Genomic DNA, 27,840 nt, shown 5'->3' on the forward strand with positions numbered 1-27,840 from the left:
TCCATCACACTAGTGAGGGTATAGGGTTGATTACAAACTAGTCACCTTTTTTTCCTGGGAATGCAGCCAGGTGTCTGAGCGATGGAGAGCATGCCATTACATCTGTACATTAAAAAGCACTGAAGTTAACTGTGTGTATATATAGGTGAGGAAAAGGCAGTCCCATTATTCTTTCTTATTAAGTTCTTCTGTTACCTCTTCAGAACCACTACATTCAGAATATAGAAGTTATAAATAGATCTCCCATGGATAGTGAAGGTGTATTTAGCACAGACCACTTGTGGAACATTTTATGACATCCTTGCTTTTTTTTTCCCCTTCCTAGGGCTAATCATACCCAGATGTATTACTTCAGGAGCACTTAGAAATGCAGCCGTGACCATTTACTTGTGGTGTTGGCAACATCTACCCTAACCCTAACCTAAAAAGGTTTTCTAAAAATAAAACAAAGCTGGAATTTAAATCTCTGTAGAGTGAAGGATAGAAAATGACTAACTTAATGCAGAGGGCACAGTAAATATTCCTTCTCTTTTAACAGTTGATATACTCTTCTGCCTTTGCTGGAGAGGGTCATGACTAAGAAATGCATCTACCTAATGTATCTGACAACACAGATGCTCATGCACTTTGAATTATCAGGTTATTCATGGTAGATGTAACATTCCAATTGTCCATGTTTGCTTTTAATACTAGAAAGAGAAAAAGTTATCCAAATGTTCAAGATGACCTATATTAGTATAAACTATTAGTCTGTGAGAGAAACCATTTCGCTGCTTTGATCCAAAGATATTAAGCCCATGGATATTTACTTTGGAGTTTCTCTATTTCAATTCAATTTATTTCTATATAGCAGCTTTCACAACAAGGTTGCCCCATGGTGCTTAATAAAGCAAGTGACCATACATTTTGTGAATACAGAACAGAAAAGACCAGAAGGCAACAGAGGTCTTTAGCACCACCTTGTGGAAGAGTTTGCCAAGTGCACCCAGAACAGGCATAATTGCAAAAACAATTCAAGTGCAAGGTTTCAGCTAAAAAAAATTATACACTGCATACAATTTGGTAATGAAGCCCCTGCAATGTGTTTCTTTCCAATGTATTCAAAGGTAACTTACTAAACATATGTTATATAACTTGAGTCCCAGTGCTACAACTAACCTAACAACCTCAGAACCCACACTGGATCAGTTTGACAATTTTCAAAGGACTTGTAAAGAGCAAGAATGACAATTTGTGCACCTGTGCATTCAAGCTAAACATAGATCAGACTGGTTTTGTCATAGCAAACCGTGAATGAGGGAGGCACTTTACTGTCCACAGTCCCAACCACCTGAGACCAGGTAGAGAAGTGGCAGCAGCTTTATGGATTGAATTAAGGGGGAAAGTAATCAGGAGCATAGGCCCAAGATCAAATGCAATTAGGGTGTCAAGGTTAACACTTCTACTCTTAAATTATGTGCCAAGTAACAGAGCGTATATTTCTGCATCTTAGATCTTGGGTATCTTAAAAAAAACACACAGATTTTGAAGATAACTTGCTTTCTGTAATAGACCACATCATAGTGAACAGCCTGTGTGCAAACATCTTACAAAAATTAAACATTTATGCAGCTGTAAAATCACTGATCACTGAAGGTAATCTATATAACAAGAAAAAAAAATCTATAAGAAGTTATATAGTAACTATAACCCAAAGAAGCCCTAAACCACCTACTCACCCTTTACTTTTCACATGTCAAGTATACAGAAATTAAAAAAATTGACATCCCTTCAAAGGAAACGAACACATACCAGTTCCAGAATGAATGTTTATTGTCTTTTACAAAAATCATTGTCTAGAAATACAGGTATACAAGAAATAAAAGGAAAGATCTGCAGTCAAATGCCTGGTTGTCAACAGCCAGTTCAATAATATAACTACCCCGTAGATGTTAAAGCTTTTAACCAAATGAAATAACACTTCCTGCACAGGGCAGAAGGCTCATCGTTTCAGAGTTAATAACACTGATTCATACCCACGTAATATCTATAATAGCACTAGAACTGGAGAGGTACATACTGTATATGATATGAAGCACAGCTAAATACAATAAAATCATGTTTAAACGTTATGTTTTTTTTGTTGTAATGTTAGGTACATATGAAGGTTTTCCACTAGTAATGCTTTCTTAGTAGTGTCTAAGGCACTTTTAAAGAAACATCAGTTTATTATATACTAACATTATAACAAATTTCTTTTTTTTAAACTGAAAACAAAACTATAATAATGGATATGCAGGTCCTGTCACATCAACTCCACAGATATGCAACACCCATGCCGCTGAACTTCATAGTGGCTTCATATTGAATTTCATCTTATTTCAACTACTTCACATTGAAAGGTACATGAATTTTAACATGAGCGTCTTCAAAGACGATGAGGAAAGGAGGGAAAGTGGAGAGAGTGATGCAGAAACGTGACTGTCAGAGAGCCATAGATGCACGACTTACACAGTGACCAGAAAACAAAAAACTGGGCACAGGTTCTGAAGTTCGATTTGTGAAAGACTGCCTAATATGACAAGTTTGACTATTTCAGCAAATGCTTCAAAAACGGTTCCTAAAACTTAAACAAAAAGGAAAGTAAAGATCGCTTCGATGCACAGCAACCCATCTATCTCACTTTGATAAGTAAGACAGCTCTTTGACACAATGCCCACCCAGCCAGTGCAGTTGAAAAGTGAAACTCAGCTTGTGTCCAAGGTCACTGAGAAATACTGCTGTTTGCAGGAGAGACACAAATTAATATTTGCTGTTGAAGAGCAGTGAGGTTTCAGCTCCTGACTAACAAGACCCTCAAAAAACATTGCCCCCAGAAGCAAAAAAAAAAAAAAATATAGGTCATCAATTGAAATATGAGATTCCTTCATTGACTTCACAGTAACGTTTTCTGTTGAGCACGTTCGCATTTCACTAACGGAAGCAGACGGGTCCTCGCATGATTTCACTTTCCAGTCCTTCACCGGTCCGAGCACAACCCCCCGGCACCCGATTCTCTTTTTGTTTTTTGTGTACGACAGAAGCAGTGTGTTCTGTACATCATGAAGAGACATGCATAGCAACAAAGAGGGGATCCACCCGTGACTAAGTTGTCTTTGAATGCAAATATCGTTTAATGAGAGGACAGTTTTGTTTTACTTCAGCCTTAATTTGCTACAAAATAGTTTTACATTGTTTATCTGGGAGAAAAAAAGAATTACTCCATTTATTTATATATTTATATATATATATAAAATGCACTTGTACCTATATTTGTTTAAGCAGATACAGTATGCCAAGGCTAGTTATATTAAGACGCAAGAGATCAGTGATTTACAGCCTTGCAGCGTGGCCAGAGAGGAGCGAGGCAGACTTCTGACCACAGGGCAGCCTGGAGGGCTGGTCGGAGCCGTTTCTCCCCCTCTGCGCTGGCGTGTGGAACAGGGGAGGCTGTAGCGCTCTAGCATGCTGGCTGGCCCCAGGGCGAGGGCGAGGGCTCTACTCCACCTGGGCGGCCTGCGTCTCGTTGGCGTCGCTGGCTTTCCCGTCGGCATCGTCGTCCGAGAGCTCCAGCGAAGCCCCCTCGATCTGCAGCTGCCGGCGCCCCGAGCGGCTGGAGGAGAAGCTGATGGGGCCGCCGCGCCTGGGGGACAGCGAGAGCACAGTGGTGTCGGCGAGAGCCCCGCGCGCTTGCCCAGCACCTCCACAACAAAACCACGCTAAGCCTCTATTTGGAAAATGTAGTGACAACGACCGGTTCATATAGGTATCAAAAAAGCTTCTTCTCATATTCATCTGAGAACAGCCACTGGTAAAATGTGAACAAGAGCATTTCTGCACTGTTTTTTAGGACAGTAAAATAATGATTTTCGTCTTTTGCGCTGCTTTTTTCAAACTATGTTGCAGCTGTGAAGCAGGCTTCATTTAGTAAGGGCACACCTGTGCTGGCAAGCGGCACAAGGCCGAGAACTGTATATGGTATATCTGAACGCCTCACACCGCTTGTTGAAGCTGCGGATATATAACTCAGAGGATCTAACCAAAGGGAGAGAGCACTGCCAATATGATCAGGATTAGTGCATTAAGACCAAATATTGCAAGAAATGTGAGCAGGCCGTTTGGCCCATCTGGTAGTTTGGAGCTAACGGATCCTAGGATCTCCTGACAACCGTCAACCCAAACACATGGCCTCATTTCTCCCAGTCCAGCCCAGCGTCCGCTACCTGAGGCGGTTCTTCAGGGTGTTGACCTCGCGGCTCAGGCCCTCGCTGGCCTCCGTGGCGTCGTCCAGCTCCCTCTGCAGCTTGCGGCGGGACGCGTTGGCGCGGGTGGCCTCCTCCTCGGCCTCCTCCAGCTGCCGCTTCAGCTGCTTCATCCTGGAATTGGCCTTCTCCATCTGAGGGAGAGGGAGAGACCCCGTCACCCCACGCCGACTTCGGATCTGTGCGGGCTACGACACGGTTAAACATCGGGATACGTGCCATCCGCCAATCCGGCAATCTTCACGTCGCGCCAAGTGAAGAGGATTAAAAGCCAGCGGGCCTGGCCAGGGAACATGCTCGTCGGACTCACGCAGGGCACCTACAGTACCTGTTCCTTGTACTGGTCTGCATGGCGTCGCTCATCTTCCACCTGCATGAACACCTCTTTCAGCTTCTTCTCCGTGCGGCGGACGACCTTGTTGGCTGCAGCTCTCTCCCTGCGTGGGAAAGAGACCGGTTTAAGCCCCAGAGCACAGCCTGAGGTAGCCGACAGCTCAGACTAGCAAGAACGCCGATTCCGTACTATAGCTACTTCAGGAGCCAGATGAGGAGTGTGACCACAAGAACACTGCCTGGAGCATAAAAGTCACACACTGGATTGGACAGGATCAAGATTCATTTTGACTGGGTTTCAAACTCGTTCGTTACAGAATATGTCATTAGAATTCTGACTGGAAGTTAAGGTTTTAATCTTTAAATGATTTGTTTCTCACCAGAATGAGCCTCCACAGACTGTCTGCTTTGGAAGGGCCACGATTCTAGTGTTATACAGTATGTAATCCTATCAGCCCAAGTGTAAAATTCTCCATTCATAAAAATCGGATGTTTTGAAACCGCCCTCTGAAACGTACATCTTAAAGAAGCCATGTGTGATGCGTTTAGACTATTCCTGCCATTCTAAGATTTCCTGGCGTTAATCTCCATGGCGCCAGAGCTGCAGCGACAACTGTCCTGAACCAACGGAGCCCGTGGTGAGCTGGCTGGGTGCCGGGGGACGTTTGTGCTCACTTGGCCTCTTGCTCCAGCTGTTCCTCCAGCTGTGCGATCTTGGCCTCCAGGGCGGCGATGGTGGCCTTGAACTTGGACTTGACGGAGCCCTCCAGCTCCTGCAGCTTGGCCTTCAGCTCCTTGTTCTGGCGCTCCAGCTGCTGCCGGGCATTCTCGCTCTTCTGCGCGGCACTGCGCTCGCCCGCCAGCTCCGCATTCAGGGTGTCCACCTGGCGGAGGAAGACGGGAGCGTTACTACTGCCGCTGCATCCCCAGAGCGGCCAACGGGAGGAACTGAAGCGAATTCACTTCTCGAGCTGCAGGCGTGTGTGTAAGCAGGAGAATGCTCCTCCTCCATGGAAGCCTGTGTCAAGGGGACTGGGGCAGAGAGCTGTGCGAGTCTGCATGTGTATTCATGAAGCAGTTCCAACCAGTGCCATGTGTATGCAGATATTTTGGAAGAGGTGTGAAGGCAGGACTGTGAGTGTGGGCAGGTGCCGTGCACGTGCTCCCAGGAGAAATTTTCAGGCGCCCCCATCTACCTGCATGGTGGTTTTGCGGAAGCGGTCATTGAGCAGCTCCATGTTGCTCTGCTCTTCCTCCAGCTCCTCCTCCAGCTGGGCAATTCGAGCCTCCAGCCTGCGCTTCTCATCCAGCAGGGCTGACCTGCCACGGACAGACAGAAGCAGACAGGGTTCTCAATTCAGCAGGACGCAGACTCAATTAAACAGTATTCGGATCTGCTACCGAAACAGCTGCACCCATCACCACAGACTGTACTCAAAACAGAAACATCAGTTAACACGGGTTCAAGATGGAATCAAACCGAGCCCTTTTGGGTCCTTAGGATCTTGTGCGTGATCCATTCCCCTGGCGTCTGCCAGCCCAGACTCACTTTCCGGAGGCGCTGTTGGAGATCTCGTCAGCCAGCTCGTCCCTCTCCTGCTCGGCGTGTCTGCGGGCTCGCTCCGACGCTGCCAGATCCTGGGCGGGGAGACAAACACAGGCTCAGACCGCGGATTACAGCACTCAAGAAATGAAAAAAAAAAACATTCCACGTAAAAGGAGTGATTTCACAGGTATAATGTGTAAGCTTGGGTGCCTTAGTTGCTTAAACCCTCTGTTCCACAGTTGGGAATTGTATCTATTGAACTGTACTTTACCTGTACTTTATTTGCATACTGTGAGAAAGTCTTTTCTTCAACAGTGTATGAAGGTCAGAGCCGCCCTAGGGCAGAGAAAGCTTTAGTGTTGCAGAAGAGGATAACGCACCTCCTGAAGCTGGAGAATCTCCGCTTCCAAACTCTTGAGCTTCTTCTCGTTCTCCTTGGACTGAGCAAAGATCTCGTCTCGAGAAGCACGGGCCTCCTCCAGCTCGCGCTGGTAATCTTTCATCTGAGCCTAGAACAGGAGAAACAGCCCCTTCACCACCGCAGTACCTCATGGGTGAATAAAACCACTGTATTAGCATGAAGGTATAAAGATGTATGCATAAGACGAGTGAACATATTCCGATTAAGATAAAACACGGCTGGGCAAACATTTCAGGGGGAAATTGAGAGGTGTGGTTTGCAGGATGAGTACCTGAAGCTTGCGCAGTTGTTTAATGGCTTCGTCGCGGGCCTTGTTGGACGCCTCGATCTGGGCCTCCAGGTCTTTCAGGTCCATCTCCATCTTCTTCTTGGCAGCCACGGCCAGGGCCCTTTGCTTGCGTTCATCCTCCAGCTCCGCCTCCAGCTCCCGCACCTGGGAAAGCAGGGTCAGTGGCACTGCACTGCGAGGCCACGTGCTGGGGTGGCCTGGACTTCACTCGGACAATCCCTGAACCCATCCAGGCGCATGAGAAGTCCCAGGCTTTTGGATGAGGCATTCCACTACAAAATAAAATGACTAGTGCCCACCTTTACAAACCAGCTCACAACTTCATATGAACAAGAAATGTCTTGAGAGAAAAGGAAACACAGGGACCCTTTCTCTTACAATTCGCTAGACCAGACACCCCCATATCAACCCGCTTCTGGCTGGAGCCCATCTCCTGCCTCTCTCCAGAACACGGCACCTGCTTGACCAGCATCCGCTTCTTCTCCTCGTTCTGCTCATCGCGGGCCTGCAGGTCCCTCTCGAACTGGGCCTTCATGGCCTGCATGTTGACCTCCAGGCGCAGCTTGGCGTCCTCGGTGGCCTGCAGCTCGTCCTCCAGCTCCTCCAGCTGTGTGCGCATCTCCTCCACCTGCTGCTCCAGCGTGCGCTTCGACTTCTCCAGCTCGTGCACCTGTGCGCATGCGGCCAGGAACAGGAACAGGGATCTTGAGAGTCACTTCAAGCACAGGTCTCGCTGGAGTTAGATACTGTTTATTCCCCAACAATAGGTGGCAAGACTCCCCCCCCCCCCCCCAAGCTTCCAATAGCTACATTCCCTAGGGCTAAACTCAAAAGAGTAAATCAAATCTACTTCCATAATCTACACACAGACGACAGGGACAGAGTACAGATACTCCAAGTTACAAACACCTTTACGTATGAACAAACCTCCATATATTATGACATTTTCATACTTTGGGCATATGAATACCAAGCCACACATGAGAACTTTGTAGTTTCTCTGGGTAAATACTGTTGAAACTACTTGCTGCGGCACAGCTTTAGTGCTGCTACATAATTTTGTTTGTTGCCTTCTGAGAGAAGGCAAACTATGTTCCTTTCTGTGGTCTGTAACATGACCCTAAGCCTGGATAAGCATAAAAGCAGTGGATGTGACACACCTGTAATTTAAAAAAAAAGGAATGTCAACATTTTAAAATGAAATGTCACAGTGTGGGTATGCCTGGTTTAAATCATTTGATGATCACAATGATCAGACCTTCAGCTGCATTATAAACTAAGCTATTGAGGACTAGTCTGGGAACCTAACCACCTCTAACCATCTTTACAGGAAGACACTTTGAGCTCCAACAGTTCCAAAATGTATTTGGAGCAAATGGCTTGGAATTTGTGGACTCCCTGTCCACCGCTGATAATACAAGTACAACACTGTCAATTTCACAAGAGACCCACATTCTTGCCCACGTCGTCCTTGGAGCTCATGAGATCCTCCATCTCCGTGCGCAGCTGTTTGTTCAGCCTCTCAAACTCCTCCTTGGCCTCCAGCGCCTCGTCCAGTGCGCGGGCCAGAGACAGAGCCTTGGTCTCCTTCTCCCGCGCCTCCGCTTCGGCGCGGTCCCGCTCGTCGGCGTAACGGGCGGAAATGTTCTTCTCCTCAGCCAGCATCTGCGACACAGCAAGGGTAAATCAACATTCCCAGCTCAACACCGCCAAGACGGGAGCAGCAGGGACTCGTGTTTCCACAAAAGTCAGTGACCTAATCCTCCTGTGGTATACGGAATTGACGAGCCGTCAGAATAAGTTCAATTTTCATCCCATGAAGCTTATACCCTTAAGAAGTCGGTAACAGACAAAAACATCAGCATATGAAGTGTTTCAACTATAGACTGATAGACGCTAAAATCAAGTATACTATTCTGGTACTGTGCAGATTAAAATGTGGCATCAGAAACTGTTAGCCAGCACTGTACCTGGTCAAACTTCTTCTGCTTCTTCTCCAGGTTGGAGACGATCTGTCTCTGGTGGTCAAGGTCCACCATGAGGTCATCCAGCTCCTGCTGCAGCCGGTTTTTGGTCTTCTCCATCTTGTCGAAGGCCATGGCTTTCTCCTCCAGCCTCTGGTTGGAGCTCTCCACATCCTTCAGCAGCTTCTTCTTCACCTCCTCCAGCCCCTCCATGGTCCCAACATCGTCCTCCAGCTTCTTCTTGGTGTCCACCAGCTGCAAGGATGGACAGAAGGACAGAGAAGCTCACCAATACTGAACACAGAGCTGAGAGTGTGGCACTTCGTGGTCTAGCAGATCAGACTAAATAATGGCCTCAAATGTCCTGCCTCTAGAAGTGGCACAGAAATATCTTTCAATTGTGACCTCTGCATGGTTTTCATAATATGGCTTAATGCAGACTTGTGGGTTTTATCCAATGTCCTGTCAGCTGCACCATAAGCCTCGCAATATACTGGGCACAGTCATGTCATCTTCTAAATTTTCTCCCCCCCAAGTCTGACCACCCTGGCCTGGAAGTGAGGTCATTTTATCTTTTTAAAAATGGGTCATCCCACTAAATCTGAGTATGCAGTTTGGACAGCTGTTTTCATCCCCCCTCCCCGGCCTGTGCATCCTTTACATGAACCAGAAGTGGGTCCAGCTGGCTTCTTCCCCTCAGCCAGCCCACACCTGTGCACTCTGCCCCCTGTACCTGCGCCTGCAGCGTGGCCAGCTGTTTTTCCAGGTTCCTGCGGGCTTCCTCCTCTTCCTCTTGCTGCTCCTGCAGGGCATTCTTCTCCTCTTCCAGCTGGCGGATACGGCTGCTCAGGTTCAGCTTCTGGCGCGTCTCCTCCTGCAGCAGCTCCTAAACACACAGCCCCACAAATGCAGTCATAACACCGCACGGCTCATTCACTTGTGCATCTGCACCTTGCCTGGGCACAGCAGAAGTGGCCCTGCTGATCTTGGTGAGCAGGCAGACGAACAATTCTGCCCAATGAGTTAAGCACTCAGCATTGCACAACGCTCTCACACGAGGAGTCCAAAGGATCCCTCTCTGCTGTAAACTCCTGTCACTAAAAAGGTTTCAGGAATTTAATAAAATCTGATTCTGTTTACTTGCCCAATACTGCATGAAATGTCAGGGTAAACTGGGTGATTACAACAAAGTCAGAACTTTGCTACATAGCCTACTCTTGATCAAAAGCCTGTGATTTAATACCGTAACAGAAAGAGCCATCTCCCTTCACTCACCTGTGTGTCCTGTAGCTGCGATTCCATACTGGCTGCATCTTTGGCCAGCTTGATTCCCTTCTTTTCTGCCTCTTCCAGCAGGGTGGAGACATTGTCAAGTTCATTCTACGCAGAGAGAAAAAGGAGTGTTTCACAAAATATGGTACAGATCGTTATAATGCAGTGATAAAAGCCTCGGGAGAAATTCTACATTCTTCTAGTTTACCTGCGTATGACCCTTGTCGTTTAATTAATTTCTACACACCTTCAAAAAGCAATGGAGATTATAGTGGTGGCATTGATACACACTTCACAACTCTGCAACACAGCACCTGAAACTTGCTATAAGCCCAGACTGCACCAGCCTCCCAACACCAGATTGTGGCCAGCTCTTATAACACGGGACGAGGCGACTACGGACAGACCTGCAGCTTGTGAGTTCGCTCAGCCAGCTCGCTCTTGGACCTCTCGCCCTCGGTGACTCTGGCCATGAACTCCTGCAGCTGTGCCTCCAGCTTCTTCCTCTTGTGCTCCGAGTCTGCCTTGGCCTGCTGCAGCACTTTCACCTCGTTGGCCATCTCCTTGTTGTCACTCTCCAGCGTCTGCTTGTTCTTCTCCAGGTTCGACTTGAACTGCAGCGGTCATCAGGAAAAGCGTCGGGTTACGCACAGTAAGGTTTCACGAGACTCGCAGACCGGCTTTACAGCTCGAAAACGTAAATTCTTAACTCAAGCGAACGGATTAAGAACAGAACTGCAAAACTACGTGGAATCCTGCAATGCCACTAAGTCGTAACACTAACGCTAAACAGGCCAAAATAAAACTCAGTGATCTAATGTTCAAAGGAATCAAATGGGATAGCACAGAAGGTTCTTTGACCTTATTCTAGTTGAAATAAGTTAGAATGGACATGTTTAAAAAAGCTGAAAGCCTTTTTCTCAGCTCTTTAGAGCCTTATTATTTAGAATATTTTTTTCAGTGCATCTTAATCAACCCCACTGCTGCCTCAAGAACTGTATTTCAACATTTCCGTCACGTGCAGCCTGTCGACAGCGAGCCGGAGAGCACACTCGGACACTGTCCGTACCCTCTTGGCTTGCTCGAGCTGCTCCGACAGCTCCTCCAGGGCGGTGGAGTGCCTCTGCCTCATCTCCTGGATTTGCGATTCGTGGTTCTTCGTCTCTTCCTCAATGGCCTTCTTCAGCTCCGCCACCTCCTGCTCACGCTTGGTCCTACAAAAAACGGATTCGTCAGGAAGCTGGCTTCTCTCAAGCTGCGATCCGGCAGGACAGGAGGGCCGCAGACCCACGTGCTACTCAAAAACCAGCCCAGGTGAAGCGGCCAGGGCTGGCGGCGACGTGCCCGCCTACCTGAGCTCCTGCTGCGCGGCCGTCGTGTCCAACGTGTCCTCCAGCTCGGTCTTGAGGGCCTCCAGCTCCTCGCTCAGGTCTCTCTTCAGCTTCTCCGCCTTATTCCGCGCTGCCTTCTCCGACTCCAGGTCCTCCTGGAGCTCGGCCAGCTGGGCCTGCAGCTCTCGCACCTGCTTCAGGGCATTGTTCTTCTGAGCCACCTCCTCGTCCCCCCTGGGCCACACACAGAGCACAGCAGGTGAGAACTCCCGAGGCACGCGGCCCCCCGGACATTGCGAACCGCAGCACCCTGGTAGATGTTCATCACCGTGGGTGGCATTAAAAAAAAAACGGACAAGCGGACAGGAGGTACAAGCTGCTCAGTGCCTTATCAATGTGTTTCAAAGCAGAAAATTTGTTAGAGCTGTGCAAAGTGGAAACAGGACTTGGAATGTGTGGGAGGCAAGGACAAACTGCACAACACGGCAACAAAAAAACAAACAAACAGTGTTGAGATTTTCACATTTGGACAATTTCTGCTGATTTTATTACTTCAGTTAGATTTGGGGGCAATAATTCTGTATACCATTAAACTAGAAAAGCCCCTATAGCAGACTGCAACAAAATAAAAAGTCCAAATCATGTACCAAATGCAGCTTATATGGACCCCCCCAAAAATAAATACCCTTAATTGGTTAAATATTGTGATCAAGGGAGTTTAAAAACAGGAAGACAAAAGCATTACAGTTCTGTCAGAGCAAAATAAATGAACTGGAATTTTAGGGTGTGCGCCAATGTCAAATAACTATCACATGTTTAAATAATTTAAACAAGGCTTTAATACAGCTTTAAGTTTAGAAGGCTTGCATAAGGTTTTAATACCAAAGACACCAAGCAAATATGAAACAAATAACCTTTTTAAAAGTCATACATCAGTAACAGGCTTGCACAACAGCACCTGGGGATTTCATTAAAACTGGAATGAACTGACAGAATGCTGTAAAAATATAGTGTAAGAGCAAGTGAGAAATCAATTATTTTTAATTTTTACTAGGATTTATCTCCTTTCAGTGATAGCTAAATCCCAATTTAACCTGCAGTTTGTCTCCAAGCTGGCTGCCAAGGTAAATGCACAAATATGAGATTAAAATATTTAAGACCATTAAAGCCTCAGTCAGACCGAGTTCAAATGTAAGTGGAGAGAGCAAGTGCTTTGCTTGCCGAGTGAATAGAAATTGAGGTACTGCGAATTTAAGATTGGTCTTAAAGCACAACCCTACATACAGTACGTAATTGAACACTGCCACAAACCAAGACCACACATGGGAGTGTTTAGTGTGTGCGGTGTGAATATCAATCAAGCAAAATTAAGAGTGCAGTGTGCCAACCTGTGAGAAATTCTCTCAAAATAAAAACAGTCAAAAATGCTCTTGTTGGAATGAAGGAATGGCAATGTTTGCCTTCCAATTCTTAAAGCAATCAATAGCTACAGTATGCCACAGGTAACATGCCAAAGGGTCAAAGGACAAAAAACAGCACGTGTTAGTTTAAACATCCTGTAAACATTACAATCCATTACAATGTAGTCAGCTCAAAGATAAGCAATCTACTTTAAAACATCAGCAAAAGGGGCAACTTTACAAAGCTGTACTTTCAAGTTCAAATACTTGTGAATTTTTTCCATACAAGCTGGTGGGAGTTCAGAAGAAACTACTGTACCTAACATAGTTTTAACTAATAGCTGAGCTCCCTTCAAGAAACAGCTAATCCAGACACTTTACAAACAAGAGGTCGGTAATATCGCCCCCTTTTAAGCCCTTAAAAAGCCGATAAGTTTGATCTTCATCCCCCACTTTAGAATAACTTATTTCATAGTAACAAAGAATAGCATGAGGACATGTATTGAAACCACAATAGAGGGAAAAGGCAGCTGTAATGAGGGAATTCATACCGAAAGTCTTAGCTCAGATTTGTTAGTCACCATTGCTAAACCACAACAAACTCCACACAACCCCTGAGCAGAGTGCACACATTTGCTGTCCTGATGCAGCCTCTCTTAAGTAGCCTCTGAGCTGCAAGCCAGAATCATGAACTGCATACTGTGAATTCTGCTTTCAGACAGATCTGAATTTATGTATGTTCCTAAACATCAACATAGGAATGTCTCTTGAGCTCCCAGAGAGCCCCTGTGCTGCTGACTCTTGGCCAGGCAGCAGAGCTGCACCCCAACGTCTCGCACTGACCTGGCAAGGGCAGCCTGCAGCTCCTCCTCCTTCTTAGCCAGCTGGACCTTGAGCTCCTCAATCTGGGCCTGCAGCTCCGCGATCTGGTCCTGCAGGTCCGTCGTCTCCCCATCTAGCTTCCTCTTGGCCTTCTCCAGCTCCTGACGCGTCTTCTCCTCCTTCTTCAGGCGCTCTGGAAATGCACGTGCACAGCATCACTGAGCAACACCCAACAAGAAGGGGGCTGCCATCTTCCACTCGGCACTTACGAATCCCAACCTTTTCATTCATGCAAGCAGAAAGACCCAAAAGTATCTGCTTCTCCAAGGATTTCATCTTATTTAGGATCTCACCAAATTAACAGGAACTCTAGACAGTATATGCTATACATTAAGTGCTTCCAAACATTAAATGTCACACGTGAAACACTATACACAAAGTTGAATATGTGGTTCAGGGGAGTATTTGGTTTGAAATGTGCTGCATAACGAGACAACTGCCTGTTTGACCGCAGACAGTAATTAAATCACTTTGAGTGGGGATCTAATTAACACTCCTGACAGAAGGGCAATGGCATAATGGTGCATGCTCTTTCTCTCTGCTCCAGCGAGTCTATCTTGGATTCAGCAACTTGGGACATGCTGCTCAACGAACATTGGACTTTTTTCTGATCTCTACGTGCTACATGTAATAGGGATTTCTTGCAGGAAAAGAAATGAACACAGGAAAGGTCAGAGGCAACCCCCCCACCCACCTTCCAGGTCTGCGATCATCATCTCCTGCTTGTTCTTCAGCTTGCCCAGGTTCTTGGCTTTCTCCTCCTCCTCGGTCAGCTGGGAGGTCATCTCGGACACGCGGTCATCTAGCAACTTCTTCTCCTGTGAAGAGAGAGATGCCACATGTTTAAAGTCTGCCAAGAGTTGTGCTGGATCACAGGCAGTGGCTTCCAATGAATGAGTTATTAATCTTATTCTACAGCCACTCTGCCGCCAGCAGCACTTTCAGGACCGACTTGAATTCTTATACAGATTGCACAGACCACAGCTCCAGGCCTCTTTCCTGCAGTTAGTCAGTGAAGTCCTGTGGATCATGGTTACCTTCATAAACTTGGAGTTCTGGTCCTCCAGCAGCAGGATGTCCTCCTCCATCTTCTTGATCTTGGCCTCGGCTGTCACCTTCTCCAGCTGCAGCTTCTGGCGGGCTGCTTCCTCCTCATCCAGCTGCTCCTCCAGGTCCTGTGGGAACAGAGACGCCCAGAGTCACCTTGGCAGTGGGCTTGAGAACGTCTCTCAGGGTCCACTCTAGTGTGGAACACGCAACAAATCAAAGGATGTTCTAGGATTATCTGCAACTGGTGCTGGAAAATCACGTACAACCAGGATGAACATCAGGCCTACTTCATCAAGTGTGAAAGCTGAACAAGATGGCGTTTATTACCACTTCGCTGAAAGCTTATTTAGCAGGACTGGCCTCTACCCAAAACCCACCACATGTGGGTATTCATATATATTGCGCATTGTAGATGTTGAAAAGCTTCTATCCACTTCTGCAAAAGGCAACCTAACACCTGGATTCAACACACCCTAGTGGATCTCTACATCTAGTGCTCCATCGTCCCCTGGGCAATACAAAACACCCACTCTAGCCCAACTAGTGCCGCTCTGGAAATACCTGGATGTGCGTCTGCATCTTCTTCTTCTCATTCTGCAGGGCCTGGTTCCGCTCCTCCTCTTCCTCCACGCGGGACTCCAGGTCATGCAGGATCTCCTCCAGCTCCTGCTTCTTGGCTGCCAGGCGGGCGCGCATCTCCTCGGCCTCTGCAAAGAGCTCCGTCTCCGCCTGCAGCTGCTCCGCCAGGATATTCTTCTCCTCCAGCAGCTAGCCGAGACGCACCCAGACGCAACTGATGGCTCATTGTTACCACAGAGCTTCCTCATGACATTAGACACTAAACTTTTTTTCGCCTATTTCCAAAATGTGGAGATACTTTTCAAACACTGTCTACGGTTGCACGTTGTATACACAAATCCTGAATCTCTACCGATCAGTGAATTATGATTTGACCACAAAGCAAGCAATATTTGGTCAAAAATTCTATGGCTGTGAAATGTATCCTAAATGTTTTTTTTATCCCAGAACTAAATAAACCTAATAGGATCCAAACCAGAGGAAAGAGTATTTTGGTGGAATGGAGGTTAGCACTACTAACTACTGTATGATCCTCCACGTCACCATATAGGTTTTGCCTGGTGCTTTGGTTCCCTTTCATCTCCCAGATACTGTACATACAGGTTACGCATGACTGTCCATTTCCTAGCTGGTTTCAAGAAGGTTTCCATTTCTGTTCCCAGTTCCTTAAGTACTAGTTATGCAGCTTAAGAGAAATGGAATCAAATGATAATTTGTGGCCTCTTCTAAAGACGCGATCCAGACCAAGGCCTGCGAGCTGTGAGGACCAACCTGCTGGTGTTTCCTCTCCATCTCCACCAGCTCTCCTTCCACCTTGACCTGCTTCTCTTTCACCTTGAGCAGCTCCTCGTCTTTCGCCTGCATCTCCTCCTCCTGCCTGGTCACCTGCAGTAGCGGCTTCACCTGCAGGGGCAGTTCACACACAGCGATGACACGAGGATCGCGAGAGGGAAAAAGATAGGAATCCATCTCTCGCCGCCTCCGATAATCTTTTACATGAAAAAATGTGATCTCAATATTCATTTTGCTGTACCCACTGATCTTTCACTAGGTCAAAATCAAATAGTAATGAAATGAAAACTATTTTCAGGAAAAAAAAATCCATTGGATGAATCCAAGCTTCGCGACAACACAAGGAAAAGAAATGTGACTTGAAGTAAGCAAATTGAACTTGATATTTTCTGACTTTAATGTGGTTTAAGGTACACCTGCTCTGAACTGAGCTGAAAGTAGAGACCCACCTTTGTGAAGAGCCGCCACCACTGCCAGTGCCGCAGTTTGAGGTACGCCGCGCAGTTTCTCTGCAGGACTTTCAGGGCGCTGAGCTGCTGCTGCTTCTTAGCAAAAGCCCTGAAAGAAAGATATGTGCATTCAAGCTAGTAACACTCAGTTCTTGCTACCACTGTGATTTCAACCCATCAACTGATCAAACTCATACTGACTACGCAGGTTTTAGAAGCCTATGGCTATTAGGAAGTTGCCAAACTTTGATTTAACAAGGTCTTATAATGAATAGATTGGTCACTGAACACACAGAAGCCGCACGGTATTTGGACTCACTTGCGGGCCAGATACCCCCGGCACACAGCCTGGAAGTAAATGATGATATCGGTGATCTTCAGGTCTCGCTCCTCCTCCAGGTGAGCCAGGACTCCAGCACGGAAGAAGATCTTGCTCTGTCCAATGCGGTACAGGTTCGGATCCAGTTCCAAGGCTCGGATCTTTAATTAAGCAGCACAAAATGAGTAACAAGCACTTGGGTTAGCTCATCTCGGCTATCAAGCTCTCAAACCATCTCAAAACCCAGGACAAAAAGATAACTCCTCAAGAAGTTCAAGAAGTTCTACAAAACTTCAAGAAGAAGAAATAAAAAAAAAGAAATCACCATTCTTTCACAAGCCTGTTTTCCATCCATGAAGCCCTTAGGAATAGCGTTAGGGGTGAGGATTTCATATCTATAAATATGAAGAAAAATGAAAGAAAATGGATTTGTCACATTTTAAAACTGTGTAGCTTCTTAATGCTAACAATTCATACATTGACCTACAAACAAATGTATTTGTAACTATTTCAAGATTTCACTTGTGGTCCCAGGCTACTAGGCCTAAATACCCCTTTTTAAAGTCAACAATAAGATTAACTGAGTATTGCCCAGGTGGTTATAATGAGCTAGGTTGCTGCTTACTTAGGTCAGAAGCCGAACTTCATTAACTGTAACAAAATGCCACCTGACTTTCCATAGAGGAGGGGAAAAAAATGCAAAGAAGCTGCTTAGAGCTGCGATGCGATACTGGAGAGCATCTAAACTGGGCAGAAAGGGGGGCCCTGCATCTCCACGAAGACGGTAAAGATGTAAGCAGGTCGGGTCTAATGCAGTGTCAGGGAGAAGAACGCATCAGCTGGGGGGTATTGCATCTGGCGCTGCGCATGGTCCGCGTGCTGCAGCCCCGCGCCGTGGGCCGCTACCTCTGTCTGAACTCCTGGAAGACGATGCGGTTGGGGAAGCCCTGGCGACAGATCCGGATCCCCTCCAGCACCCCGTTGCAGCGCAGCTGGTCCAGCACCAGGTGAGGGTCCAGCTTTCCTGCCTGCAGGGGCGGAACGGGGAGACGCAGGGGCCAGGGGTCAGGGGTCAGCCCAGCCAGGCTGCAGCAAACTGGCACTGCTATACCGGAGTGATCTCCATAGTTACCTCCCCGCTCAGGCAACACACCGCCGGGATACAAACATTCTCATCCTACTGCTGCCAGCAAAGTATCCAAGCATCATTTTTTCCACAAGTTTAATTTTAAACAAACTAAATCCCCTAGAAACGGAATGTCTTTTATTATTAATCTGTCGACAGCTATCACCATAGGAGGTTTTCCTTTAATTGTTAATTTCATCATAAGAAACAAATACCCTCAAAGAAATCCACGTATTTGCTAGGGAGAGTGGAGAACAGGGCTTAGAGATTACTGGAAATCAGGAGTCCTATTGTTTCCCCACAAAAAATTACAAATAAAAGCATAAATCTTTCAGACTTGCTCTCCAAGTGGTATATCCTGTGTATGTAACAAGCAATAACTAACAGCCAAGGTCAGCACGAGTAATATTGTATGTAAAATGTTTTCCTTCGGCTGTAACTTAAAATGTGTAGATTTAGAGCTGAGGCAAACACCTCCAGCTCTAAAAGTCCACAACCTGGCATGCTGTACATACCTCCTTACATTACTTGGGAGTTAAAAACCTAGAAAGGCAGTTAAATTGGTTAAAAGGGTGTTAAATTTATTTAAGTAAATAAAGACAATTAATGCACTTAAAAGCTTAGTTAGAATACAAACCAGAAGGCAAAGCTGTCCTCTGGTTTGAAGATGTGCTTCCCTGATTCAGAGGTTCACAGCAATTGCCGGCCTGCCTCTGTAACTGTTCGGAAAGGGAAGGTTGCAGGTACGCACTCCCAACACTGTTCTGATAGCTTACTCCAGTTCAAGAATAGCCTTACAATCACACGCCATCGATAACCACCCAATCAAGGCAGTCGAGCTCGACCCCAAGTGAGCCTCTCAACTACTTCAAAACGGTCCCCTTCAGCATTCAGGAAGATCAAACAGAGCCAAGGCCTCACCTCGATTCAAAGGGGTGTACAGTACTCTGAAACTATGTGGGGAGGACTTTCCGACTGCATCAGGAGCAGCTGAGAGGCTCAGGGAAGAGAGGCAGGGCTTACCCTTTTCTCGTGATTGGGGATGATGCAGCGCACGAAGTTGGGGTTGGTGTTGCGCAGGGTGGCCATCAGCTTGGTGAGGGACTCCTTGTACAGCTGGCCAACCGTGCGGAACATGCCTTTCTTGGTTTTATAGGCCGAACCAAAGGTCGTCTCGTTCATGCCTGCCACCTGGTCCAGACCGACAATGCGATCCACTGTCGGCAATAAGGGAGAAATGCGAACCGTTAGCCGAGCCGCTCCAGAACCAGGAAAACAGTCTCAAAAGCGGCAAAGAGCAGCAGCTAAAGCATGATGGTGATGAATGTGGACAATCACACGTGGCACCTACAGTATGGCAGACAGCCTCGTGGACTGGAGATGGGTTATCTAAACTATAAGCATAAACAGCAAAGGGGAAGAAAAATGTATAAAATCAAACAATTGAACAATTTCGGATTTAACTACAGCTTTGATTTGGGGAAAAAAGCACAAGCAGAACTGGTTGACTATGCCCAGAATTCAGAACGCTTGTGCCATGTAACCTTAGCGTCTTGCAAAATGCAGTCAATTGATTTTAATTAAACGGAATCCTCCCTCATTTTGCTTAGCAGCTTGCCCATATGCACGTTAAATGCATCGAATCTATATAATGTCCTTTTAAAGAGTTTTGTTCATGCAGTTCACCCAAGGCATTTTACTTGAATCCCTCAAAAAGGGCAAAAAGCAAAAACTACAAGACTGGGCAGAAAGTGTTCTATTGTGAGCAAGAGGCACTACATGCTGACCTGTAATAAAGAGATCATATAGAAGCAGAAATGTCCTATCAACTAATAGAGGAGCAATTCACAAAGTAACTGTCAAAGCACAAAAAGGTTTCATACACCAATAGAACAAACTACATAAAACATTTTTAATTAGGTTAATCAGCATAAGAAAAAGGTACAAATGTAGACTCGTCAAAGGAGGACTTACAGAGAGCAAAGCACTAATAGTACTGAAAATACCATACTGCAAGAACAGAGTTTGTATTGTTTAGCAAACCACACCCAAACAACTCAAAAAGAATGTTTGAATACTGGATATTGTCTGCATTTTAACTGACTTATTCTGCTGGGTTAGGATAATACAAATGTTTAGTGGGCTACAGCAGAACAGCCCCCCCCTGACTTTACACCAAAACAGATCCTAATGTTTTTGCACGTCTTGCCATGGCTTTGTTAATTAAATCCAGAAAAGATAACTTTCTACTACCTACACAGGCAACTGATATCAACAACACAGACTTAAGAAGCTAGAATGCTGCAGTCAACAGGTTTATTTTTTCTCTATATTGAGGAGGAGCCAGAGTGCTGGGACCGGGAAGAATTTCAACCAAAAAAAGGAATATAAACACAGTCGGTTCTTCTGCAGCCAGACTTCATCTACTTTACAACAAGCAAACCCCCCCTTTTTTACTCTGACACTATAGTAGATCTCTGACAATAATCAATCACTGGAAGCTCACTGGAAGTCAACCCAAATGGTTACTTGAAACCAGACAAAACTTTAAAATGGACATTATAAAGATGCGACTGAAGAAAAGCAAGACTGTTTCACCATCCTCGCTCGTATTTGCGGGGCAGACGGTTCTGTCAATGAGGGATGGGAGTTTATGCTAATTGTTTGATAAAGCAGGCCTTTTACATTGACTATAAATCACTCCTTTCAGCAATCTTTACACTGACAGCAGTTTCATCTGCAGAGAAAGTACCATGTTATTTTGATGATGGTTTTATAGTCTTTACTAAGAAAATCTTTTCATGGAACATAAATCGCAGATTTAAAATTCCAAAAGGTATAATTTGAGCAATATTTTCCTTTTCACTCACAGCTGCACAAAAGAACAATCTATTGGCAACATGATCCAGAGCTACTACAGTTAAATGTTTTTTTTTATTATTTTTTAGACGGAGTGATTCAGAAGTGTGACCAGGCCGGAGACAAAGGAAGCAGACTGCAATGGTAAATTTTAAAAAGTGGCGGGTCATCTGAATGTAAATAACATTTTGCTCTTACGGCAACGTATGTTTATGCAGCCTGACATTTTTTTTTCCTCGCAAATTAAATCACTGATGAGGCTGCTGTTTTTTTTTCTTTACAAAAAGCATATGAACTGTGTGATACTGTCTCGAAGGTTTTACACAGTGCAACTTCAGCTACTAATAAAACAGCTATATTGGAAAATGCGCAATACAATTGTGAACTGGCAGACTTCCAGACGGGCTGGGTGAACGTAGCCTTTGGTCTGTGCAAGACTAGGGAGCTCGAATGTGTCCTCCTTCCCTGTGAATGCATCTAAAAACCATACAACTGAACCCCTACCAGTACCCATGTGAACAACCTTGTGCTTTTCTATCCGTGAAACCTGCAGTGCGAGGTGTTCCTAGATCAGAAAGAAATCCCAGAGGCACCTTTCCAGCATGGCCAGGTCTTTTGAATCACTGTGCACTTAATTCACTGTCCGGGCAATAAGGTCAATACTTTAAATAAAAGCCAACTGATGAACCCCATTTACTTTAACTTTGAAAACTAATGTTTTAGAATAACAGCTTCATTTTCGCTCAATACTAGGACAGGCAGTACTAGCACTCCAGCGATGCATTAAAAAGTTTTAAAAAATTATCACAAGTTCTAAAAGTAGAAATAGACTATAAAAATACATCAAAATGTCCCTTTCATGCTACTCGCTCTGTATTTTAGAGGAATAAAATCCAGTTGCCAAAATTGTTTCACTTACTTTTCACACATCTTAGTTCTGCACACTCTTGATTGCCAGACCTTTGGTAAATTTAAGGTCTACGATCCATATGCAAAGGTTCTATGTGAATTTAATACAATTCCCAGAAAAATAAAATGCAGCTAATAGTTAATAAGGCTAATAAAGGACAAGAATTCTCTATACTGTATATTAGGTAGCAGAAGTACATTCAGTTTATACTGGAACCTATATGAAGTTGACTTAACTGATTAACTGCTAAGATTTCTGCTAAACTTTTTTTTATCCAGCATTAATCAAGTTATCAGGCAAGATGGCATAACATTTGGATAAAAACAACCCTTTCCCTGATTCCAGCCTAAATTCATTCAAATTCCAAAATCTGCACAACACCCTGAATTGTATGTTTTCCAAGACACGCGATGCTATCCTACTGATACTGTTTCACCATTCAAATGGATTTCTCTTAAACGTGCTTTTAGAGCATTCACTATCAAAATCTATCTGCACCCTTCTAGGAAAACCCCTCTTAAGTTGTCTGGATGAACAAAAATGGAAGTTAGAGAAGAGTTCATTTGGATTTCAAGAGAACAAGCTTTATATTGTTTTCAGGCTAAATGGATATGCCAAGCAAGGCCCAACAATTCTCCTTTAAAAACCCCTCCTTGCACACATGAATAATAACAAAACTCTTGCATCACGATAAACATCCTCTGACATTAAAACAAGCCACTGAAACCAAAGGCTGGCATCTACCAAGAAGCCTTCTCCAATTTGCCTGTCCACCTCGACAATCCAACTTGAAAACTGTAAATAGTTAAAACTATTTTGTGCTAAACAAAAGCAAAAAGAAAGAAATTTCATTTCTGATATCATGTTAGAAACTAGCAAAACAGCTCTAACCTCTAATTGAGTTTTTTTCCCCCTCTGGGATGGAATTACTTGGTCTATAAGGTTGTCCATAAAAATCACTGCTAAAATATCTTGTAACCAGTGCAAATGGCTCTGGTAGTACTTAAGCTACAAATAAATTCTAACAAAGCTGAAATCATAGCTTATGAACAGCATTGCTGAAAGGTATCATTAATTTATTTTGTTAGTAGTAATGCATTAATTTCATGCAAGGCTAGAAGCGATGAGTGCTTCTGAAAGTACACAATGCGGTCCTAAGCAAAGACCTACAGCATCGTATACATTCACCTGGAGGATCATGAAGACTAGAAATATTGTCATAGAAAGAGGCTCTTTGAATATTCTGAATCTCTACAGCAGAGAAACAGAGAGAGAGAGGAAAACAAAATAGGGAAAAATAAAAAGGGAACAATAGAGCAAACACAGAAAAACACTCTGGTTAGTACTGCATGTGACTAGAAAGGAAATCACAAATTATCCAAGTTTAGACGAGCAGAAAATTTCATGCACATTGAAACATTATTAAATTACTGTTGGTATACACAGAGTTTCAAGAGGAAAGTAGCACTAGTATTCTTGTGCACTGGGTGAAAACAGATGTTCTCCAAACATGACTATTTTCAAATTGTTTTACAAACGTTTTACAGCTTTAAAGTCTCCAAGAAAACAAACGTCCAACAGAACTGGATAACCACCACCACATCATTTAAATCATTTTTGCTACTATGTTTATCTGCTGTTTTAATACTAGCTAAATGCTCACAAAATGTAAGGAATTTCCAGTTCCGAATGTTCCATGGAAAGGAAAAAAAAAACAGAACCTAAAAAAACTCCAAAAGGTTTATGTATTAGGGGATATTTTGGGTCTTTAAATCATTTAAAAGGGGAAATTTGATGCAAAACAAAACCAAGCTGACTCAACCAAAGTGCAGAATGTGTAACGCTAATGAACAATGACCATGCGTCAAAACATCTCCATCACACCACACTGCCAATCCCAGAAATCAGTAATCCATATTCTGCATCCAGAAGTGCTCATGTCTGAATTTGATTCAGAATTCAGAACGGCGAGAACAGCTACCACACGCTACAGCTTGATCCTCTCAGATGAAACCCATGTGCACATTCAAGTTATTATTACATCCATGCTTAAGTGCAAACTTAGTTCTCATTTCATGAATGCGAACCTTTAGTAATACAGGAAACAAAAAGTGTCAGTCTTACACTATCATGGGATAGTGCAGCACAGTGGATCTGGTGGAAAAGTGAGGAATTACTTAAGCAGCTGGAGAGAATCTCCTGCGTGTGAGGCAAAATACCCCCCATGTGCTAGTTAATCATGCTGTGCACTATTAATGGATAAATAAACATCTCAACTCAGTGTACAGAAGGCATACAGTAGGAATTAGTCCATTTTGATTAGATATTGACAGCTTTGAGTCTCAATACATGCATTTTCAGAACATTTTAAAAAGAATAAGTAGAGTAACTGAACTGTCCATGAGCCGTTTTTGTACAGCCAAAAACACAACACTAAATTAACCACTGAGGAACCGCATTATGCTCTAATTTTCTTAGTTGGATCTTCAAGTCATTAATGCTATTTTTATTACAACATGAGAACACATTTTGAAAGACAAACTGCACAATGTGCACCTAAGTTAGCTACCAGTTTTATTCATATATTTACATACCCCAGACCTATAACTGAAAGACCTCTGCACATTTAACAACCAAAGAAAGGACCTGAAAGTAAATGTTCTCATTCCCAGTTCAATGTGTTTTGGGAAACGTTCCTCTGTCCATTTTTTGGGACTGAGGAGGCTACACTGAGAGGACCCTTAAGACTGGCATTGCAGCATTTTGGAGATGTTTTAGATCATACTGTAACATTGTTCTGAACTGCAGTTTGGCAGACTTTCATCTTTCTTTTGCACCAGATTTCTCTTTAGCTGCATTAAAATCAGTTGACATGACATTTTGACTTTACAGGTACTCCAGCACAGGAAAAAAGAAGCTTTACATTAACTTAGGAAGTCCTTATAAAGAGTATAAATTTTATTTTGTAAAAATATTTGGTGAAAAAAAAAAGATTGCTGCTTATGCTTGCTTTGGAAAACTATTATTAGCTGTAGACAGCCCAGACAGATGTCTTACCATCCTTCCACAGTTCTGCGACAAACTTGTCTGTTGACTGGTGCAGAAGAGTTGCCACATTGTCATTAAGAGGGTCCATGTTCTTCATCAGCCATTCATCTGCCTTGTAGTCCACCTGGACAGAGTTCAACAAGGCTCACATAATACCCAGGAGATAATGGTACACATACACACATAACTGAAACAGCCACCTGGTGGGTTGGATGGCTGATTTAATATCAGCTGTGCAAAAAAAAAACTTGTTCAAAAAAAAAAAATTAGGCTCATATTAAACACAGACCATCAACCTCACTATCATATTGCACACTTCCAAAGCATAGAAACAAGCAAACGCTGGCGAAAAAGAACCAAGACCCGGGCGTTTTTTTGACTAGCACAATCCAGACCATCACCGAGGTTTAATAACAGACTTTGATCCAAAGGTTGGTAGGATCAGATAGGTGTTGACTTAAACCCACGAATGGCAACACATTACAGTAAAGGCTTGTCAGCTAGTTTGCAAATTCTACTGATATTTTGAGGAGCCTCCGTTTCATTCAGTGTTGCAAAAAACAGTGAAAACACCCCTGGTCAAAGTGTAAAGTCAAGGTTTGGGTGAATTATTGGCCATTCAGACATCTGGCAATTTTCAGCACTATTTATTCTGGGGGGGGTAAATCTGTGATAATACTGAAGGATCAGGACCACTATTGGGGGGGGGTCAGTGTAAATGTTACAGAAATTATATTTTTCGCAACAGCTCGTTAGCTTCTTATGCTCTGACACTCAAACAAGATATGAAACAGATTTCCTTTTGAGTTGCTGCACACAGGGGATTTTCTTGGAAGGGCCTGGGGTCTCATTTGTATCGGAATACTGACAAATCTCATTCTCAGGTCAACCTTCCACCCAGTCATACGGACCTTATCTCTCGAAAACAACACTAACACGTTTTTGAGTATCTGCCAGCCACGTCCTTCGAGTACAAAATTGGGAAACAGGGCCCGTCGTCTTGATAAACAGCAGTAACACTTCCTTTGCAGGGAGTTGCATGTGTGGGTGGTTCAGTCCTACCTTGCCAGCGTAATGGATGATGCAGAAGTCCGCTTTATCTTTCAGTTGTCTGGGCTTCTGGAATTTGGGATGAGTGCCCTGCTCTTGGACCAGCTTCTCCACAAAGGTCTTGTCAGTGGCCTTGGGGAACCAGCACTCCTCATCCAGCAGAGCCAACACACCAGGCGGGTTAGCCTGCCAAACACAGGGAGGCCGCCCCATCAGCAATGAGTCACTGCCGATGAACTTTGCCTTTTAACGAGAAAGCTTGATTTTTTTCCCTGCTTCAGTATTTTGTCTTTGCCAGTGTCAGCCCGGTACCGAAGAGCAACACTGAATTTAGGGCACAATCGCAAAGACAGGCAACCTGGGACAGAGAGTGAGCGAGCTCACCGGCCTCTCGATGAGGTCGATGCAGGGCTGCAGGTCCAGGCCGAAGTCGATGAAGTTCCACTCGATGCCCTCGCGCTGGTACTCCTCCTGCTCCAGGATGAACATGGTGTGGTTGAAGAGCTGCTGCAGCTTCTCGTTGGTGTAGTTGATGCACAGCTGCTCAAAGGAGTTCAGCTACAGGAGAGAGGGTGAAATGCATCAGATCAAAGCTAAAGCAAATTTTTAAAAAAAGAAACCAGTGAACAGGAAGTCCTGGAGGACATAGCTAAAGGGCTGACACCATCCCAAGCAATAGTGGACAAACAAAGGTTTTCTAGCAGCCATCAACTGCTCAAAAAATCAGTTTAAGAAAACCCTTCCGTACACTCATCTCCACCACATCCCTGATACAACTCCACTGCAGTGTCTGTATGCATTTAATGCCAAAATTGCGCTAGTCGAGTCGTCCTAAATGCATTCAGCTAAAAAAACCTTTAAATCACAGCACTGCAGAGGTGCCTTGAATATAATGCAGGTCTTTGCTCATTGGCTGTGGGTGTACTTTGGTAATAACCATACAATAGCAAAAAACTTCATCAGCGTTTACTGGAAATTGCCTGCGATTTAATTTTATTTTCTGGCTATCAACTTTTAAACATCACCGCAAAATATTACACTGCAGGTGACAAAACAGCTGCGACTGTGCAAGAATTCTGAAGCAACCTGAGCTCCTCCCATTTTGATTGTTCTTTTAATTACTACTTTAATTAGCCTTTTGCCAAATCCAGTACTAGCACAAACACAATCTTGGTAAGGAATAACATGTAGAAGGTTGAATTAAAAGACAATTGTGGATAACTTTTAAAGATCTTAATTTTTATGCAAAAAAACCCGTGAAATTTCATATAACTGTTTCCATTTGAATGCATGAGCATTAGTTGGAGTTTAAAAGTGCATAAATGGATTACACACCTGATTCTTACAAGCATGCTATCGAGCAATGCCATTTAGTTATTGAGTTAGGCCAGCAAAACAAGGAATCCATCTAATTTTATTAGAAAAATCAGTAACCCACTGCAGCACAGCCACTCCTTTAAATTAAACGCAGTGAACCCTGTTTCTTCCTGTGGTGGCAAACCAGCTCCCTTCTTCTAAAGCCACAGTTAATTATCAGAAACCTCAATGTGCGGCAAAAACATGGTCAAGTGAAACCTTTAAATGGGATCAAATTATAGATTCACTTCTCTCTAATCATCGGCAACTTCGTTAAGGCCGACGCTTAGGCTGGGGTTATCATTTCCAGAATTGAACAGAACAGCTCCTGTGTGCTGTGTGCTCCTGAAGCCACATAGCTAACAGAGAACATCTACACGGACAAGCGAAGGGGGGATATTCTGATCACACAGGACAGGAGTTCCCTGCAGGGCTCCTGGGGGCTCACACACCTGCTGGCTTCATCCCAGCCAAAACCAACTACTTACGATGGGAACATCAGCAAGTATTTTTCTACTCAAATGTTATTTAACGTTATATTTAATGTCTTGTGAACTGCAAGAGTTCCTGCATGTTTAAGAGCC

General features: G+C 44.5%; 1 protein-coding gene across 4 annotated transcripts in view; it reads right to left on the minus strand.

The window, feature by feature from the left end:
- Window positions 1–1,794: 1,794 nt before the first annotated feature.
- The window catches only part of LOC148652810 (myosin-10), a 76,368-nt gene continuing 50,322 nt past the window's right edge, over window positions 1,795–27,840 (minus strand). For all 4 annotated transcript variants that reach the window (XM_088599996.1, XM_088599995.1, XM_088599994.1 and 1 more), the window contains 29 exons: window positions 26,285–26,458; window positions 25,913–26,086; window positions 24,860–24,974; window positions 19,057–19,250; window positions 17,814–17,935; window positions 17,233–17,302; window positions 16,908–17,068; window positions 16,589–16,697; window positions 16,119–16,250; window positions 15,330–15,536; window positions 14,756–14,893; window positions 14,413–14,536; window positions 13,680–13,851; window positions 11,458–11,670; window positions 11,175–11,319; window positions 10,513–10,719; window positions 10,109–10,213; window positions 9,567–9,719; window positions 8,840–9,088; window positions 8,322–8,534; window positions 7,327–7,539; window positions 6,852–7,013; window positions 6,540–6,668; window positions 6,163–6,251; window positions 5,810–5,933; window positions 5,289–5,497; window positions 4,609–4,717; window positions 4,242–4,414; window positions 1,795–3,661 (listed from right to left, as the gene is read on the minus strand). In XM_088599996.1, the coding sequence (XP_088456122.1) occupies window positions 3,517–3,661; window positions 4,242–4,414; window positions 4,609–4,717; window positions 5,289–5,497; window positions 5,810–5,933; window positions 6,163–6,251; window positions 6,540–6,668; window positions 6,852–7,013; window positions 7,327–7,539; window positions 8,322–8,534; window positions 8,840–9,088; window positions 9,567–9,719; window positions 10,109–10,213; window positions 10,513–10,719; window positions 11,175–11,319; window positions 11,458–11,670; window positions 13,680–13,851; window positions 14,413–14,536; window positions 14,756–14,893; window positions 15,330–15,536; window positions 16,119–16,250; window positions 16,589–16,697; window positions 16,908–17,068; window positions 17,233–17,302; window positions 17,814–17,935; window positions 19,057–19,250; window positions 24,860–24,974; window positions 25,913–26,086; window positions 26,285–26,458 (4,530 nt within the window). In that variant the 3' untranslated portion in view covers window positions 1,795–3,516. The remainder of the gene's footprint in view (window positions 3,662–4,241; window positions 4,415–4,608; window positions 4,718–5,288; window positions 5,498–5,809; window positions 5,934–6,162; window positions 6,252–6,539; window positions 6,669–6,851; window positions 7,014–7,326; window positions 7,540–8,321; window positions 8,535–8,839; window positions 9,089–9,566; window positions 9,720–10,108; window positions 10,214–10,512; window positions 10,720–11,174; window positions 11,320–11,457; window positions 11,671–13,679; window positions 13,852–14,412; window positions 14,537–14,755; window positions 14,894–15,329; window positions 15,537–16,118; window positions 16,251–16,588; window positions 16,698–16,907; window positions 17,069–17,232; window positions 17,303–17,813; window positions 17,936–19,056; window positions 19,251–24,859; window positions 24,975–25,912; window positions 26,087–26,284; window positions 26,459–27,840) is intronic.

Source organism: Lepisosteus platostomus, chromosome 11 (genome assembly GCF_059453375.1).
Source record: "Lepisosteus platostomus isolate fLepPlt1 chromosome 11, fLepPlt1.hap1, whole genome shotgun sequence".
In the NCBI taxonomy this organism is placed as follows: domain Eukaryota; kingdom Metazoa; phylum Chordata; class Actinopteri; order Semionotiformes; family Lepisosteidae; genus Lepisosteus; species Lepisosteus platostomus.